This window comes from Vidua macroura, chromosome 3 (assembly GCF_024509145.1).
Source record: "Vidua macroura isolate BioBank_ID:100142 chromosome 3, ASM2450914v1, whole genome shotgun sequence".
Classification (NCBI taxonomy): domain Eukaryota; kingdom Metazoa; phylum Chordata; class Aves; order Passeriformes; family Viduidae; genus Vidua; species Vidua macroura.
The window spans coordinates 15,232,627-15,251,287 of NC_071573.1; the positions used below are offsets into that span (position 1 = coordinate 15,232,627).

The 18,661-nt window shown below is 39.1% G+C and overlaps 1 protein-coding gene across 5 annotated transcripts; it reads right to left on the reverse strand.

Annotated features, from left to right (window-relative positions):
• Positions 1 to 1,813: 1,813 nt before the first annotated feature.
• Positions 1,814 to 17,226, reverse strand: SLC30A6 (solute carrier family 30 member 6). Of its 5 annotated transcripts, none has more exons than XM_053973636.1 (15): positions 16,051 to 16,122; positions 14,579 to 14,729; positions 13,920 to 14,006; positions 13,226 to 13,310; positions 12,126 to 12,168; positions 10,058 to 10,123; positions 9,531 to 9,611; positions 8,256 to 8,291; positions 7,377 to 7,471; positions 6,599 to 6,647; positions 4,697 to 4,816; positions 4,294 to 4,396; positions 3,952 to 3,999; positions 3,330 to 3,398; positions 1,814 to 2,331 (listed from the first exon to the last, which is right to left on the reverse strand). In XM_053973636.1, the coding sequence occupies exons 2-15, from the start codon at positions 14,669 to 14,671 to the stop codon at positions 1,834 to 1,836; spliced, it is 1,473 nt and encodes a 490-aa protein (XP_053829611.1). In that variant the 5' UTR covers positions 14,672 to 14,729; positions 16,051 to 16,122; the 3' UTR covers positions 1,814 to 1,833. The 5 variants fall into 5 exon arrangements, with proteins under 5 accessions (XP_053829611.1, XP_053829609.1, XP_053829608.1 ...); XM_053973634.1 differs by lacking the exon at positions 16,051 to 16,122 and adding an exon at positions 15,894 to 16,041; XM_053973633.1 differs by lacking the exons at positions 14,579 to 14,729; positions 16,051 to 16,122 and adding an exon at positions 16,447 to 17,226.
• Positions 17,227 to 18,661: the final 1,435 nt, after the last annotated feature.

Sequence of the window (18,661 nt, forward strand, 5' to 3'; positions counted from 1 at the left end):
TAGAAACAGAGCCAATCATTGTAATTTCATTGCAATCTTTAAATGGAAGTTTGCCAGGTCATTACATTTTCTAACAGAGCAATTAAATTTCCACTCTCACTGCAAATGAAGTACAGAACTAGATTCTCTACTTGTAGCTTACATAGACAGTGTCCCAGTGGCAGTCTGGGCACTACCCTCAGCCTCAAACATCCCCAGAAGATACATCTCCATCATGCAGAATGCCACCTTGTTTCTGCAAGAATGACTCCCTCCTCCAAGCACTGGCTCAAGAAACACAGGTCATAGAGAGAGGGGGAAAAACAGAAAAAAAGAGGAATGCAATATTCTTACACAGAAAAATAAATCCTCAGCCAGTGAAGAGGCCACAGATCTTTAAAATTCAAATGAAGGCTGTTTTCTCCACTCAGATCTACATAAGAAAGATTTCTTTATCAAAGCAATTATCTTCGGTAACATAGTATCTTTGGAATCCCTGAGATACTACAGCTCCATGTAACCACCTCACGGAAGTGGAGTGACTGACTTAACACACAGATAAACAAGGTGGAAGCCAATATATAGCACCCTGAGTTGCAAGTGGAACAACAGGAATAGGCAACCCATTCCTAGATGGCCAAGAGACGCAGAAGAATGTGCAGAGGAGCAATTGTAATGTAGATACTGCACAGGGGGACAGAAAAAAAACGGAAGTATTTCTAAAAGGCCTTTCCCTGTTGTCAGAGCAGAGAAGGAAAAGACAGCAACAACAGGGAAGAGCTCTCTGAGAAAGGCCCTGGAGAAATGTGGACACCTCAATGTACAGTAGGACAGTAATACAAAAGCAGAGACAAGTTAAGTGGTCTCGTTGCAAGTGTGCCCCAAAGGTTAAGCACTCCAGCAGTGACTATGAACTCTCAGCGATCACTGATCTGTACTCTGGATATAAACCAGGAATATAAATAAATGACTTTTCCCACTGGAACTATAAAAAAAATAAAAAGAGGAAAATACAAAGTCACAATCAAATCACAGAATACTCCCCATAGTCAAAAATGAAATACTGGCTTCAGAAACAACAGTCATCTGTTCTGTATCCTCAACAGGGTTAATTGTAAAAAAGAGGTGCTTGTAAAATCTTAAGTTTTAAGTATTTTATTTCCCAGTATATTGCTAAATAATTTTGCAGTTAAACCAAAACGTAAGAAATATCAGAGATGAGTATGGAATACTTACAACTAGAAAATGGTTGCTGAACCATCTGAATTTCTATAAAAGCATCAATAAAAATGTAAAAACACGGTCTCGCAAAATCAATTACAATCTGAAATGCCAGATTGTCTTCACAATGGCCATAACATGAATATTGATGGATTTTTGCAACCAGAAACCAACTGTGATTTGACCCAAGCATGGCTTAATACAGCAATCAAACATGTCTGAAAACTGGGACTTGTATTTCCGCCATTTCCTATTCTCTCAGCTATTCAGCATCCAGTAATTCTCATTAGGGAAAAAAAAATGCTACCTGGTCACAATTTTATTCTCTTATGGAGTTGTGCTGCATCTCAATACATTCTTGGATAAATGAAGAAAAGTGGATAAAAAAGATGAGTAGAAATAGACACCCTATAAAAACTACTTGTAAAGTATTGTAAATCTGCAAAATATCTGTGGCATTACACAGGCTACTGCTGATGCAAAGGAAAAAACTGTTATTTAACCACTTCATGAATATGAACAATGCACTTGTTCCCAGCCATTCAGAATGATGTGACATTCCAAATGTTTATAAAAATTGGGTAATAAAAGAATTAAGTCAATACCCTTAAGAATAATAAATAATGGTGTTTATTACGGTCGGGGCTGACCACGAGCGTTTGTTCCATATCTGCCTGGGACATTTGCAAAACCAGTTCTGAATCCTTGAGCTGCTCCCACTCCTGGTATTCCAAGTCCTTGATTGAGTACACTGCTGTAGGGTGCAGATCCATGATTAAACCCCAATCCATAGGGCTTTGTCTGAGTGTTTAAAAGGATGACTGGACTCACATTTTTGCCTGGTGTGTTAAAAGAGAATTCTGGTGGTGGGCTGCTGGGCTTAGCTGGAGTGGAGGTAACAGGGTTCAAATTGTCAGCAGCTTTCAAAGATGGCATTGGAATAATGTGATGATCCGAAAGGTTCAGAATATTGTTTGCAATAGGCACAGATGATAAGGTAGGTCTGATCCAGTCATCTTTGAAAATCTGAACAGTCAAGGTAGAGACCAATGTGTATAATCTGTTAGTGACATGGGCAAGTACCATTTGCTCATTTGCATCTCTCCGAATTCGGACATGGACTGATCCAGCCTAGAAAGTGATAAAAACAAGTTGGCTGTTAATTGTCACTCCAATAAAGACTCCCCACATGGATTCAAGAGGAGACAAATTACCCTGCAGAGAATTACACAAAGACCTTTTGCAGTGGAAACTACTGACTAAATTAAGAACCTTATTACAGGATACATTCTGATCTTTCCTAATGTGTTGCTCTCTTATGAACACATCAAGATCATAATTCAGGAAAAGTGAGTCTTAGAACCAAACTATACAATATAACATGTGTTGGCAGGAAAGGCAACAACTGGAGAAAAATGGCTCAAAAGAACAAAGTGCAAATTTAGGCATAAGTGGCAGAACAGTAAACTGAAAGGTATTTTTACATCAGAAAAAGAGAACAGATGCCTTTTTTGCTATTTGAAGAAGGGTAGCATACTGTAAGAAACCAGCGAAGAAATATTCTAAGTCTTAATTTTCCAGCTGTCACAAAATACCTGCATCAACTTAGGAATAACCAAGTTCTGTGTGATCATTCTGTATCACAAAAAATACCCCTTCATTTCTTTCAGCTTTCAGAATTATTGCTACACAACTGTAATTATTCTCTTCTACCTTCTGCCCTAGAAATGCTGAAAACACAATTCTACTGTCTATTGAAGGCCTTTGGTGCTTGAAGGGCTACAGTTATTTCTCTCTTCCTAGATAATTTACACTAACACCCCATTTTGAAAAATGTTTTTTCCATTGTCATTTTCTTCACTCCAAAATATGAAAGAAATCTACAGTTGCAAAAATGCATGCTTTAAGCCAGAACATACATTAATAATATTAACCAACAACAAAGCTTTAAAAAAATGTAAAGGACAGAGGAAGAGAAGTTTTGCAATAAAGCACCTGGACTGAGTACTAACTCCATAACATCTTTTTATAGTTAATATTTCAGAAGAAATATCTTACTTTATGTAAATTTTAAAAATAAAGCAGTATCTGACAACAAAGCCTAGAAAGTTAATAAAGGTATAACTTACCAAAGTGCCAAAACCTAATGTCCAGAAATGCTCATTTCGAACTTCCAACACACCATCCAAAGTTGAAACCTAATTTTACACAAACATCCACAAATATGAAAATAAATTAGAAGTTTCGAATCCCTTTAGAAATGTATTTTTGTACAAAACTGAATTACAAATAATTTTCAGTAGTGAAATAAAAACTCCATACAGAGAACAGATGATGTCTGTTAATGTCACTAATGCTTATCTAACGCACTTGTGCTACCCTTAAACACCCAAATCAATCAAAAAAGTTTTAAGAAACGTATTTCAAGTAACTCTTGCTGCCAAACTGAAGTATGTTCTCATCTTGTCGTGCTGTAATTCAACACCTGTACTCCTTTTCCTCCTTCAACTCACATTTGTAAACCACTTCAATAGTAGCTCAAATTTAAATAAAAACAGCCTGCACTACTTAAATAGATTTGTTCCAGATACCTAAAAGACAGTATTCATCTTGGAAAGCAAGATTCATATTTTCTATATGCAGCTAAAAAAATAATTTTAGCAAATTTCTTGGACTGGTCAGAAAAATTCTTCACATTCCTGAATACTTATTAGCTGTACACACTGTGCTATGTCTTATACACTGACTTACCTCTCTAAGAAGTTTATCTAACTGGCCAATCACATGAGGTGGGGTTGTCTTCAAAAAGAAGAAGTAAAGAAAATACAAGTTATAATAAAGATTAACTGGTCCTGTTGAACTAAGAGAGCCTTTAAGTCTGGTCTACCCACACAAGAGACCAATGGCATTTTCATTAAAATCTTATGACTTCGTGATGCATATTTGCACAACCTTTAACATTCTTGTAGCACATCACAAATTCCCATAGGAATATTTCCTATTTGCAAGCTTAAAACAGATTTCAAGGGTTTTTTTTTAAATGAGGCCATTTAACAAAACCACAAAATCTGTTGATTTGTAAGGCTGCCTTACCTGAAGTAGTACTTTCCCGCTGTAGACACTCATGGGATACATGGTACCAAATGTCATCAAAGCAATTGCTATAGCAGAGGCTGTGTCCACAGCAAAATAATTGCTAGGGAGAAAGAGCAATTTTAAAGAAACACTGGTATATACATTTTTGAAAGGCAGAACAACTTACTTATGATTTTTTTCTCATTCTTTTAAATTATATAAGCTTACAGAATTTTACGCATACTAATCTCATTTGAACTCTCATTCATCTTGGACAATAGACAGATGCATCCATAGAGTTGCAATGCCATTCATATAAAATGCAGCTCTACATCAAACCATTGCTTTCATGTAAAAAATGTATTTTCCCACAGACTGGATAAAAAAAGAGCTACTGTTTTAAAACAATAACTGCACATACTTGATTTCAATGAGCATATATGTAATGCAAAGAGCCAGAGCTCCAGCAATATCAATCAAGACAAAAGGGTTCATCCGTGGCAGAAAGATGCTACTCAATCCTGGGATGATTCCACAAATACTGCAACAAAACAGAAAAAGCAGTTGTCAGCCAGCTTTCATCACTACTTTGAAATTCCAAAATTACACACATCATTTAGCATTTGACTTCTAACACACCTTGCCATCATAGCATATGATGAGCACTGTAAAGGCCCCACTAATTCTGCTCAAATGCTGCTGTCAGCAAAAATTAATCATGTGTTTTTTTCTGGGAACACAGCTCTTATGATATAGCTGTATCAGCTGTCCACAACACAAGTGCTTCATGGGTTCAATACTGGTATTACAGAGATGTACATAGCGAGAGATTTGTGTATCACCTGTCTTCAATTCATCTGCCACCTTGGCGTGGAAAAGCATCCTAAAGTCAAAGCTAACTAATTCATGGAGTCTGAAAGGAGGAAGCAGACCAGCTAGTTGCATAAGAGGAGACCAAAAAATGCATGAGGGAATGCTGGGAAAATTACTTATTTATAGCTATTTCCTGTCAATGAGAGTATGAAAAACGAAAGGAGTTTCTGTACTTCCCACTGTGCATGTCATGTCCTGGAAAATTTCAAGGCAAAGACAACATGAAATGTTTTGTTGCTATGGTTAAAGCCAACATCTGTTTAGACATCATGTGCTGGCCTGCTTCTGTAAGAATTTTAATCAATATAATTATATACAGGTGCAGATATTTTTAATCAGCATTGCTTCACATAACACATCTGAAATAGCTCCATACATACTAATACTATTTTTTTATTCTTATTGGTTTAACTGTATACAGGCTATCTCAAAACCCAGTAGAAATTATATTACTCTTGATCTGGGACCCCTTCAAGTTATCTATCAGTGTCCTTCCCCTTAAAACTGCGTTTCTAGACCAGTAAGAGGAAAGCTGTGCTACTGTCTGTGATTGGTATCCACCTTTTTTTGCTTTTACAGTAAAACTTGGGCAAGCTAATTATTAGTCTTCCAAGAATATTTCACAGATTTTGGTTCTGATGCTGTAACATCTTATACCCATATAAAATCAATTCTTCTGTTATCAAGTCAGCATTCTCTGCTTTCCTTAACTGTAAAAAAGATCACAAGATGCATAAACAGATGGGTTTTGAAGCATACTTAACGTGTTTTACAACTTGGTTTAACATTTTTCTTTTGATACTGACAGATAGTTGGAAGAATGTGTATGGATTAAAATAAACTTCCCCGACATCTGACAAAACTATTTGCAAACAATGTTATCTTGCATTCAGATAGTCAATACAAGCAAGACAGTTAACAGACAAGATGAATGAGCAACACTGCTTATATCCCTGGAAGACATGGACTTTCCAGCTTCCTGCTGGACAGGTGAGGAGTTTCCATAGCTATGGTTCAGTGAGTAACCTGTTTCATATATCACATTTAAACTCAACCATCTGAATAATTTGTTCAGCCCACAAGTAAATAAACATGAATTATAAAATATATCACTCAGTAATGCATGTTGTGAAATGCAGTTCATGTATGTACAGGATAATGCTAGTTTTCCTATTTTCACCCAAAGAGAATTACATACAATGTACTGAACATAAATACTCAAAAGAAAAGCTATCCAGAAAGATGTATTTCTGTTAGATTGATGTATCTGGGAAATACGGGAGACAATGTTTGTTCCAGAGTTCATACATGAGACCTACAGTAGGTAAAGCTATTTTAAAAGCTCTAATACAAGTTTATGCGCCTCAATACCCCTCCAAAATGTTATCATAACAAAACCAACACTGCCTTCCAGAAGCTAATGATTTTGAAAAACAATATAAAGCTTCACCTTCTACTAAGATCTGCAACATGTTCCTGAAGCCAACTTGTGCTGGCAGCTGCAAAAGAAAGAAAGTAATAAAGTTACCACAATTTTAAATACCATTTTAAAGTTACCACATTTTAAAGCAGACATAAGTTTTATTTTAAGGGAAGAATTCAATAAATACAGTGTGAATGAGTAAATATATCTCAACAGATACCCTGGCACTTGAAAAAAGCCCCAAGTCTGTCTTTTCCAGGCAGCAAGTACAACATCTATCTTTCATAATAATCTGAACTGATTAAATACAAATACAATTGCAGGTTATAACCATTATCTTTTATATAATATAGTGTAAAATAGATATTTATAACTATGGACAATTTACAATTGCAGGAATGACTGCAAACTACTTCACAATGAAAAAGGTAAAAGAGATTTTAAAAAGAACTATTGCATTAACTTATTTCTGAATCCATTAATACATCCATAAAATGTGTTGAAAGTTCTGATATCTGTCACATGATCTTCACTGGTTGAATTTAAAAGATTGAAAATAAAGGATACTGCAGAACTAAAATAATACTTGGTTTATCATACTAACGACCTCAGACTACTCAGAACCTTCTAAGCAAACTGGAGTTGAAAATCAGACGGCAATTCTACTGCACAAAGTTACATTAACAGAGGTAATAGTAATATACACCCAATAGTTAAGAAAATTACCAGACAAGTTATACCTTGCTAAAATAGGAACATTAACATTTTTTGCTCAATTCTTGTTACAGTCTAATTTATCACATACCTTCAGAGACATAAGCAAAAGGCTTATTCTTAATGGAAAGCATTGTAAATAAGTTGAAAAAGAGAGCCACAAAAGTACCAACCAGCAGTCGTCCCCTAGGGAGGGGGAAAAAAGTGTCTTAATTTCCCATCATTACAGAACATGCCATCAAGCTGTAACTACCAATAACAGTATCCAAATATTTTGCTTGGTTTCCTTCACTGAGGCTGAAAACCAGTAGGATAAACTAGTGTAATACTTAATAACCAGCAGTGTATTATCGTTGTAAGGGTTATACGAGATCACTGAACTTCGTACATTATTGTTATCACATAACATTGAGTAACAGCTCTTAACTAACTGCATACATGCACACACATATCTATTTGCCCTTTGAAGATACAAACATACTGTCCCCTCAGCAGCACAGCTAAGAAGCTCAGCATTCAATGGAATTATGCCATATACCCCAGCCTTCTTCTAGAACTACTTCAACATACGTCACTTGTCCCATTCCTTTGCCCCATAACACCTTCTTTTCCTCTCCCCGTGGTCTTTATAGCCTAAACCCTCTTTGCAAAACCTTCAGTTCCCTGTTGACCACAGCATCCTTCCCCCCACATACCAGGCCTTCCAAGAGGCCACAAGAAACAAAAGGAACTGAACGAGGAAAAGAAGCAATGTGTAGTTAGATCACTATTTGAGATAACATGAGCATTAAATTTCAATTGTACCTTGAAAAGAACCATTTGCAGTACAGCTTGCACAGGGTTTGAAACAAATACCAAGGCACCAAAAGCAATTTGGTACTGAAAGTACTTGCATAACTAATATATGCTAGATAACAATTAGAAACATAAAAGGACAACACATATTTTATACGTCAAAAGAATTTCTTACGTGTGTATCTCAGGCTGTTCCAGAAACCGCTCCGCACTACAAAAAGAATTGAAAATTTGAGTTATATTCATACAGTAAAGCCTTGATATCTGCAGCATGTTTTTACAGTTCCTTATCATTAGCTGCAATTCATAAACAAAATCTGATAAAGTACTGCAAAAAATTGATTGCTTAAATAAACACAGAAACTTTCATAAGCAATGACAGCATTTAACACTGAATCAAAGCAGATGTGATTTAGATTTCCCAAATATTTCCAAACTGTACCACATATGTGGTAGCTACCACGAATGCTGACTATATGATAAAAATATGCTTGTAAATGAACATGCAAAATAATACTGTTACTGGCACCACCACCAGTCTTGGTGACCACAACAAACTAAGTGTGAAATTCCTGACTTACAGCCTCACACTAAGCAAGGTCAAATAAAGTAGACATTGGATACTGTGGTGGAGATACAGATCTTTTTTCACCCACCACTGAGTTAACAAATGAGCTTCAGCTGTAACAGAAAAACCTGCTAAGTTTGTGGAATTTCCTAAAATTGATGTTGGACTATTTGGAGGTTTTCACAGAGGGTGATTCATTCCAGTGGACTGTCACTTCAATATACTGACCTTATAATACAAAGTTACAAAGTTATTAATACAGCCCATTACACAGAAAATAGAGCACTTGAATAAAATAAGGGAAGGTATACTGCTGCAGTTTTAAATTCCAGATGTTAACAAAAGCCTCTTCATCTTTAAAAACTAAAATAATGTTTTAGGCTAACCTCCTGAAATACAAATGCTTCCAAGTATAGATGGTATGGCAAATTAATACTTGAGCAAACTTTGAGGGAGTAAAGAAGTTGATGCTTTAAACATTCAGCTCCTTGATATATTATGAAGCTGCTTTGACTTCAAAAAGTAACAGAAGTAAAACCAAAATACTTTTATTTGTTAATGAGCTTAAAAAAGTCAAGACATATCAGGAAATGCATTAAATTAATTACGCAACCTTTTGGAAAAAGAATTCTTAAAATCATTCAATCTTTCCCTAGAGAGCTTTTTAAGAACATTTATCAATTCCCATCTTTACATCTAAAGCCTACATGTAGTATAATAAATGTAAGCAAGCAGTAAGGTTTAGCTATATTTTTTTAAATCTTTGAGTTTTTCCTAAAGTATCTCTTTACATACAGCACTCATAGAATGTATGTGCTTTTGGTTGATCTGGACTGTATCTTCATATGTTAAAAAATTAAAGAAAACAATACATAACCCTACCTTTCTTTCAGTATAAAAAGAGCACCAAGCTGTGCCAGAACTGTAGATGCAAATACAGCTAGAACTTCAAACCTTTCAAACCTGAAATTTGAGAATTAAGTTTAGAAACACTGAACAATGAACAATGCATCCAATAGAATCTTTTGTGTGCAAGAACCAGCAGGATACACCTACTTTTTCCAATTCATTCAACAGCAGACTGATGGGAACAAAGTTTTATGGAAGAGTCAACATTTTCGGTTTCTTTTAACACTCCACTTATTAGAGACACCTAAAAATTCAGCATTTCTTAATTCTTCTTGCTGTCTGTCAGAGACACCTTAAAATTAAGCATTTCTTAGTTATTCTTCTTGTTCATCCCCCACTCCATAATTGTTCTTTATTACATAAAGTCTTGGCCCTCCTCACTTTTAGGCTCTTTCATATACAGAGTGTTACTGATGGCTGTTTGGGGATCCAGGCAATGACAGTGAGCAATGTATGAAATGCTGTATTATCAAACATTACATCTTGTTATTAGTACTTACCCAAATGAATAGACTGGGCTGGGTTTCTTCATCATTACCCAGTAGCTTATTAGACATGTTACCAAACTGAAAAAAGGAGGAGAATTAGACTGTGATAAATAACAGCAGCTGTTACAAACTGCATAATCTACAAATGCACACTCGAGCCACCAGAACTCAACAAACGAATACAGCCACATCTTGCCCTGAACTCAACCTCCATCACTGTCACAGCGATGTTCCAAATGCTCCTCATGTGCTTTCTGAACTTGCCTAGAAATGCTGTAACCTGAGAAATGCTGCTTAAATGAGAAGGAAGCTGATAAGCAAGACAGAAGAATGAAAGAAAAAGCAAAGAAATCTCTCCATTAAAGTCTTCTTTTAGAGATATACCATGAATTAGATTTGGTACTCTAGAGTAAGTCTCAGGCCACACCAAGTATTGCCTTTCTTTTTCACGGTGTAATTTCTCTATGTATACGGCCAAAACAGATTAACTTTCTTTGGCTGCATTCACCTACACAAGCTCTAATCTAACTGGCCATTCACAGACAGCCACAGGTCCCTCTTGCTATCTTCTGTCCAAATTTTTCTCTCATACTGAACATCTAGAATTCCAATTATTTTGGAATCTCCATGGTAATAGTCAGAATGTTTCAAGGATGAGTATAGTTTTCTCTATTTTTCCTCTGTTGAACGATTTTTTCTCTATTGAACAATTTTTCAACTGGAATCCACATAGATTCAGTGCCATCTGTGCTTTCATGCAGTCCTTTTGTAAATAGTAACAATGTTAAATCAGACTGGATCAAGAACTCATCCCTACAACTGATGAACAATCCTCACAACTTGATTCTCAGCTGTGTAGAATAAAAGTAAAAGCACAGGAATTAATACTGTTCATATACAAAACCGTGAACTCATTCTCAGTAAGACTAGTATATGCAACCAGGCAATGACAAAAAGAAAAGAAGCAGAAATTGATTTTTGCAGCAGAATTACTGAGCACTGTTCTCCGTTACAGCAAATCAAAATTCTTGAAAGAGATTGCTGTGAGTTAGAATAATCTTCTAGTCCAACCCTTAATTAACCTAAGACAGGAGTGCCAGGGGTGTTCTACCTCCTAAAACTAAAAGAAAAAAAAATTCCCTATGAATGGGAAGTACAACATCAACACTTTCCCCAATTTCCCCAAGGTATTCCCAAAAAAGGTATTTTGAGTCAAGACAACAAAAATTCAGTAGATACAAAATTCTAAGAGAAAGACAAGATTCATTAGAGTTAAATCTTAATTCTAATGCAGTCACAGATCAATTTTTTGTGCCTATCCCAGCAAATAATTTTTGTTTCTGCATGTTTGCTGATGTTGTTTATGAATGTTTTACTGCAAGTCAGATAAGTTAGAGTATGTAGTAGACATATGTATAACTCAGAAAGCTGATCTATACCTTTTATAAGATAGTGAGATAGCAAGGAAGATAATGTAGGTTAATATTTTAAAAATACATACATTTTATTTCCCAAGCACCGCTACCATTTTGTATCTTAGATAAGAACTGAATATATTTCATGTCTGTATTATCACTATTACCAAAAGTGTTCAGAACTATCATATTAAAAGTATAATTTTGTTAGAACACAAGAAAAATGCTGAAAATATCTAATGACCTTATGTACAGAGTGCTTGGTATCTAGCTTGCGAAATATTTTTGAAATAGAATTACATGCTTCTTGTGTCCTGATAAAACTGAGCGTTACTTCAAAATCAGTGATTATGGCATTAGGAAAATGTTCTGAGAGAACAACCAGACAACAGTTTTGTGCCATATTGTTTTATGTTGTCACACATTTGCACAGAGAAATCTATGACTGAACTGATCAGTTACTAGTCATTCTCAGTATAGCTATGATGGAGTTTACAATCTACTTATTGTGTGCAATTTTATACTCATTTAAGTTATATTTAAACCAATTACTGTTTCTATACTGATGACTAAGTTACATGACTTTGAAACTGTAAGTAAATTTTAAATGTATAGAAATATACCAACAAAATGAACAGTAAGAAAAAATGGGAAAAAAACCTCACCTGAAAAGGTCAAAGATTGTCAAATATGTGTAAGCAGTTAAAGCTGTAAAGAAAAGTAAATATTAAAATTTAATACTTAATTTTTCAATGCAAAAATCACTTGTATTTCAAGTCCCTTTTGTGCAGCTCTTTCCAGTCTTCTAACTACATAAACTGTCTCTGCTGATAGAACAAGTTTCTGTTATTCTAAAGACACCAATATATTTAATGTCATAAGCAGGCTGATTATGGCAATCTTAATTCAACTAAAGCACGTAATAAAAGCCCAGATACAAAAGGTATCACATTTGTGACTAAGTTGTGACTTGGAATTTAGGTACTGGAAAGTCAGGAGATCTTCCAGAAACACATCACTTACCAAAGTAAGAGATCTCTTACGTGCGTTATTGCAGTGAAAAGTAGGTTGAATGGAATATTTTACTTGTTTTGCATCTCTAACCTTTCTTGAAACTGCAAGAAAACCCGCACCAAAAATTAAAAACTAAAATAGCATTCTATTCTTAGTGCAGGTGATGGGAAGCACATTGAAGCCCTTATCCAAAAGCAGAAGGCAAACAAACTGCACTGGGTCTGGCTGATCTGGAGCTCATTTCCCCACAGCAGCCCTCACAGTGCTGTGCTTTGCAGTGGCAGCTACGGAAGTGTTGAGAACACTTCAGTGTTCTGGCTACTGCTGAGCTTTCCTTGGAAGCAAAGAAGTCTTAAGCCTTTTCCACACTACAAACATCCTCATTCAACTGCAAGTGAGGGTCTCTGCATGTCACTGGTGCTACTTATACAAGGAACAGGTTTGAGGACTAGTAACTCAAAAGTCTACTGGTTTTCAGTCTTAAAGATGAGGAAGCTACTGCAGGAAACAAACGACCAACAGGACTGAAAAACTGTGCAAACTTTGAAGGACTTCCACCCACTCAAACTTGTCTGTGAAAATTGCTTTGAAGCTGACTGTGGGAAATCAAAAGGAAGCACTTTCTGCACCTGGCTGTGCAAACCCCTAACTCCATTAAGTACTGGATTTGGCTTTTTCAGTCAGCTGGATCTCCACAATCTAAGAAACAGATGGTAGTTTGTTGTAGTTTCAGTACACGAGAGCCACCTACCTATGCTGTTTGTAGAGCTGCACCACATGAGCAGGAAGCCAATACATATTAAATTTATAGCACCAAACAGTAAAATCTTCCAGGACTGTTGATGAGAATAAATATGTATTTTACACCTTCTAAAATTTACAAGACAGAAATATATCTATCTGGTCTTAAAAAACAATATTGCAGTACTTGGTCATGCAAACAGAACTGGCTTCTCTTCCCTCCCAAAAATTCACCACTCATTTCAGAACAGCAAGCTCTTAGTCTATTTTAAACTCCACAGGTTATTTTAAAACTCATTTATGAATGCCACCATGCCTAAAATACCTTTTTGGTCTAAAAAAAACCCCCAATCATCTATAATATTTGCATTTTATGACAGCACACAGCATCTGACTTTTGAAGACCAACTTGTGCAACTTTGTATTAATGGGTTCCTTTATTTGTGCTGAAACTTTGGTCCCAGAAACATCTCAACACATTCAGTTTACAGTTCCACTGAACCCATCAGACATAAGTATAATTCTGGAGAACACTAATTCACAGGGACAATGTACAGAAGCAATACAGCTTCAAAGAGATGTTTTTTTTTAAGCACAGCTAGAAAAATTCAAAGAAAAAATTTCAGAATATACTTAATAGTGTATCTTAACTTACTACACTAATGTATTTTATTATAGTTATGATTTTTTTAAGCAACACTTACCCTTCTGTCTGCTGCAACCAACCTAAATTCATGTGTTAACTTTCCAACCAATGATCTCTGTGATTTGCGGAACAGGTGTATTGTCCCCTTAAAAAAAAATCAACAGTTTAATTAAAAAAATTACTTAAACCATAATTTTAATTAGCAAAAAGGAAATCTTCATTTGTGAACTATTTTCACAATTAAATCAAAGACTCAGGTGAATTTTTTGTTAACCAGAAACTTTATCACAAACTTAAAACTCAACCATATTTTGGTAACCATCTCACATGGTCTATTATATTAGAAAATGACATATTACTTAGAATCAAGCTTCATTTAGACATAATCCAGAACTCAGGCTTACTGGAAAAGACACTAAAGTATCACTTAAAGAGTGGGTTTTAACTTTTATTTAGATGAAACTACTACAAGATAGTCTGAAAATACAAATATTTTTCTTCATCAAAGCACATTTCCCACCCAAAGGCAATGGATTTATCAATCAGGAAAACATTGTTTATAGATCTATAAAGGAGAACCCACCACTGAAGTAAAAACAATGCTGGTGATGTGGTGGACACAAGGCCAGTAACAAAATGAGACATACCAACAATCAAAGGGCTGCTACATGGCTCTCCTGCAAGCGTGACAGGGAGCAGACTACCAGAGAAATTCACCTGCCATGACACTTGTCTCCCTTTCCTCGGAGGGTCCAATCTTCTGGTTGTCCTCTGTTCTGCTCTCCCCTCAAAGAAGTAAGCTTTCCACATGAAAAGCCCTTCTGATTTGCAATAGAAATTTGTGGACTTTTAGTGGATGGTCAGTCACCTGCAGCAGTTTGGGGCCAGATGAAATAAGGCTTGATTTTAAGCTACCACACCTTAGCTGCCAGCAGAAGGCAAAAGGGCATACTAATGGGCTCTTCACTAAAATAAATTTAATTTCAGACATTTTGTCAACACAGCTGCATTTCATATTGTCTGAGAAATACTAGTGTGCCACGAATTAAACTTCTTTAAGCACTACTACAGATCGCAAGTTTAGCTCATCTGGGACAAAACACTGGCACCTACTCTTTTCTTTATTAGCAAATCATTACATGATCATTTTAATTCTAGACATGTGCAGGATGCCAGAACACCTTGGAAAGCTTTTCTAACAGGCAGTGGACATCCTACTTATGAAAGCTGCTGTGTTACAGAATCACAAAGAATCACAGAATATCCTGAGTTGGAAGGGACCCACAAAGATCATAGAAGTCCAGCTCCTGGCCCTGCACAGGACACCCCAGAGTCACACCATGTGCCTCAGAGCATTGTCCAAACGCTTCTTGAGCTCTGTCAGGCTGATGCTGTGACCACTTCCCTGGGGAGCTGTTCCAGTGCCCAACCACCCTCTGGGTGAAGAAACTTTTCCTGATATCCACCCTAAACCTCCCTGACACAACTTCAGGCCATTCCCTCGGGTTCTGTCACTAGGCACCGCAGAGCAGAGATCAGTGCCTGTCCCTCCTCTTCCTCTCACGAGGAAGGTGTAACTGCAGTGAGGTCTGCCCTCAGTCCCCTGAGGCTGAACAGACCAAGTGACCTCAGCCACTTCTCACACGGCTTCCCCTCCAGACCCTTCACATCTCTGCAGCCCTCCTTGTCGCCTTGGCGCCCACTGCTCTCCCGCGCTGTTGGCGCTGTGTCCATTGCCCAGCCACACCTCCCTGTTGACAAGGGATGCCGCGCATCAGAGCTGTGTACTCTGTGCCACAGGGGACCTGTGCAAACTCACGCAGGCCACAGCCCACCCCTGGAAGCAACCTGCAGCTCAGCACGTGCTGCACCCCGGCATTAAGGCATCCCTAGATCCTACAGCTCTGCCGAGAGCTCGGTGCTGGGCAGGGCGGCTGCCCCACACCTCAGCCAGCCCCTGAGGTGCTACAAGAGCTCCAGAAGACGGGTTTCTGCAGCCAGCGGCACTGTCTGCTCCAACAGGTGACAGCACCTGTTATGGATACCGATGTCACTCGGCACAAGGGGACATTTCGCCTCCCAGATGAACACGCACACGCGGCGGTCGTTCCCAACAGATCGGGGTTTCGTCGTTGAGAAGCGAGCCACGGAGTGACAGCCCCGACACCGCGGAGCAAGTGCACTATAACCTGTTTGTCCTGCGGCGAGTCCCAGCTCCCTGACCGGTGTGCCGCTGAAGGAGAACTCCGAGGCTCAGCCCGGCGACCCCGTTCGAGAGGCAGCCCCGGCACAGGAGCCCCCCACGGCCCCGGCACCCAGCCGGGCCCCGCCCGCGCTGCCGGCCGGCCGGCCGCGGCCCGGTGACGGCGCTCGAGGGGCGGGCGGAGAGCCCCGAGGAGGAAACACCGCACGGGCAGCGACGCCCCGCGCTGCCCCCGGGCCCGTTACGGGCCGCGCCGGCCCGGATGCCCCGCGGCGCCGCCGCCACGGCGAGGCAGCGAGCGCTTCCAGCAGCCTCCGCAGGCCGTGTTCCACGCACAGCTTTCCTCCCCCTTCCCTCCTTGCCCCCAGCAGGGGCCACTCACCATATTACTCCCCGCAGCGGAAGAGACGGCGCCATGCGAGGCCGGAAGGGGCGGGAGAGGTTCCCGTCGCCGCGGCAACCAGCGGGCCCGGCGGGACACGTGGCGGAAGCGGCGCCCGGCGGGAGCCGCCTGCGGCTCCGTCCCGATCCCGATCCCGCGGGATGTGCGGCCCAAGCCGCCCTTCCCTCGCTCCTCCCCAGCCGGCGGCAGGCTGAGGCGGAGGCCCGCCTTGGGATATAAAGGTCTTGTCTGCCGCCTCGCCGTACTTCTGCCGTTCATCTGCCCGCTGCTTTCGAGAGCCCAAGGAAAAGGCTCCCACGGGTGGTACCACCACAGATCAGAGCCCAGCCTATGACCAAACACCACCGTGTCAACTAGACCACAGCACTGCGTGCCACGTCCGGTCTTTCCTTTAAACACCTTCAGGGATGGTGACTCCACCACTTCCCGGGCAGCCTTTCCAATATCTAATCACCCTTTCTGTGAAGATATTCTTCCTAGTATTCAGCCTAAACGTCCCATGGCACAGCTTAAGAGTGTCGTAGTCCTAGGCCTATCATAGTCTGTCACGATACTCCACTACAGCAATTCCACAAGGATGGGTTTGCTTCCCAGTACGAGCATTCATTCCTCAGTCCCCACCGGCAGCCCCCGCCCTGCCGCGGTACCCGGCGTTAAGGGCACTCAGGACACAGCCTGCAAAAGGCATTTCTTCTCCCCAGCAAAACCCCCAAAGGACAGCAGCTCTCCAAACTACAGGAATTATGTTGAAAATTTAGTCACTGTTGTGTGCCGAGATTCGTGCAAGTGCTCCCGTTGCTCTGAATATGATGGACATTAGAAGCATCACAGTCCAGAGGAGGGATCAGCACGCAGTCCAGCCTCATCCCAGAGCCAGCTGCTATCCCATTCCAGAGCCAGCTGCTATCCGAAGCAGACTTTGAGAGAGGATTCTGCTACTGCCTACTGCTACCGAGGCTCGGGAACGCCGGGACACGAGGTGACAGCGATCCCCTGGGGTGGGTGGCCAGCAGGTGGCTTCACTGTGCCCAGAAGCTCCTGTCAGAGGGAATGTGTACGGCAGGACCGCTTTGCATGGAAAGTACAACGAAATCCAGAACAGAAGTCATCTTGGAAGTTCGGATAGCTCTGAAAAATTGTGTTGCAAAGCACCTGCATGGGATGGAATGTACTGAAATATTTAATCGCAAAAGAGATTATTTATTATTTATTATTATTTGCAAAGTAAGAGGAAAAGAGAGGAATAAAAATTGAAGTGAGATATTTTATTAAGACAGGTTATTGTGCCTAGGAAGAAACTTGAAACAACCTTCTGTAACACTGCCTTAATCTTTGTTCTTTTAAAGAGTCTATTCAGTTCTCCAGTACCTATAGTTAAAAATGTTATTTGCACCTCACCTGTTCTGTACAACATACCAAAATATTTACCTGACTGTGGGCGAGAGAGAGGCCTATACATCAAATTAAACCAGGAACAAGCCAGTCTTTAATCTGCTTCACAGTTAGTGTGCTTCACAATTAAGTTGTGTGTATTGTCTCCTGTTCCTGTGCATTTGCAGAGGGTGTGATTTTATTATTGATTAAAAAAAAGATAAAATAATTTTTATTTTCCAGATTTTGAGTGTATCTGGTCCTTAGAGGTATCATTAATTAAGAACAACTATCAGACTTATCAGGTAATTGCACTCCTTAAGATATATTTAATGTCTCAGACCTCATTCTAAGCTCTTGGCTGTAATCAGTAAGCTTTTTTCCAGTGTATGGAAGAAGTTTTGGAAACTATTTGCAGAAAACAGATTTGTGCTTTATAGAATCTGGATGACAGGCAAGAAATTCAAACGGCAGCTGCTGCCTCCATTCAAATCTAATGAGGAAATCAGAACTCTGATAAACCACTGTATAATTTGCTCCACAAAGTCATTTGGTTACTTCATTATTTACATAGTATTGGGCTTTTTGATTTATTTGATGTTACAGGGTATTTCTTCCCAGAAGAGGCCAATAGTTAGTTATTAGAAACTGCACTTGAGGAAGTGTCTTCACAGAAGAAAAATTCTACAATAGCACAGCTGATACTAGCATTCTGCATGTAACAAAACTAACAGTATTCAAGGATGTCTTACTGAGGCCTTTTAGAAATTACTAAAATGAGATTTGAAAATAACAGAAGTTACAGACTTAGAAAGAACATATT

Bases quoted from the DNA above. Each gene is read 5' to 3' on its own strand.
- SLC30A6 (XM_053973633.1), bottom strand. From the start codon at position 16,725: ATGAACGGCAGAAGTACGGCGAGGCGGCAGACAAGACCTTTATATCCC. The intron at 13,311-13,919 runs GTAAGTGTTGCT...TCTCATCAACAG, and splicing joins TGGTTGCAGCAGACAGAAGG to TCCTGGAAGATTTTACTGTT. The intron at 4,817-6,598 runs GTGAAGCTTTAT...GTTTTGTTGCAG, and splicing joins GTTGCAGATCTTAGTAGAAG to TATTTGTGGAATCATCCCAG.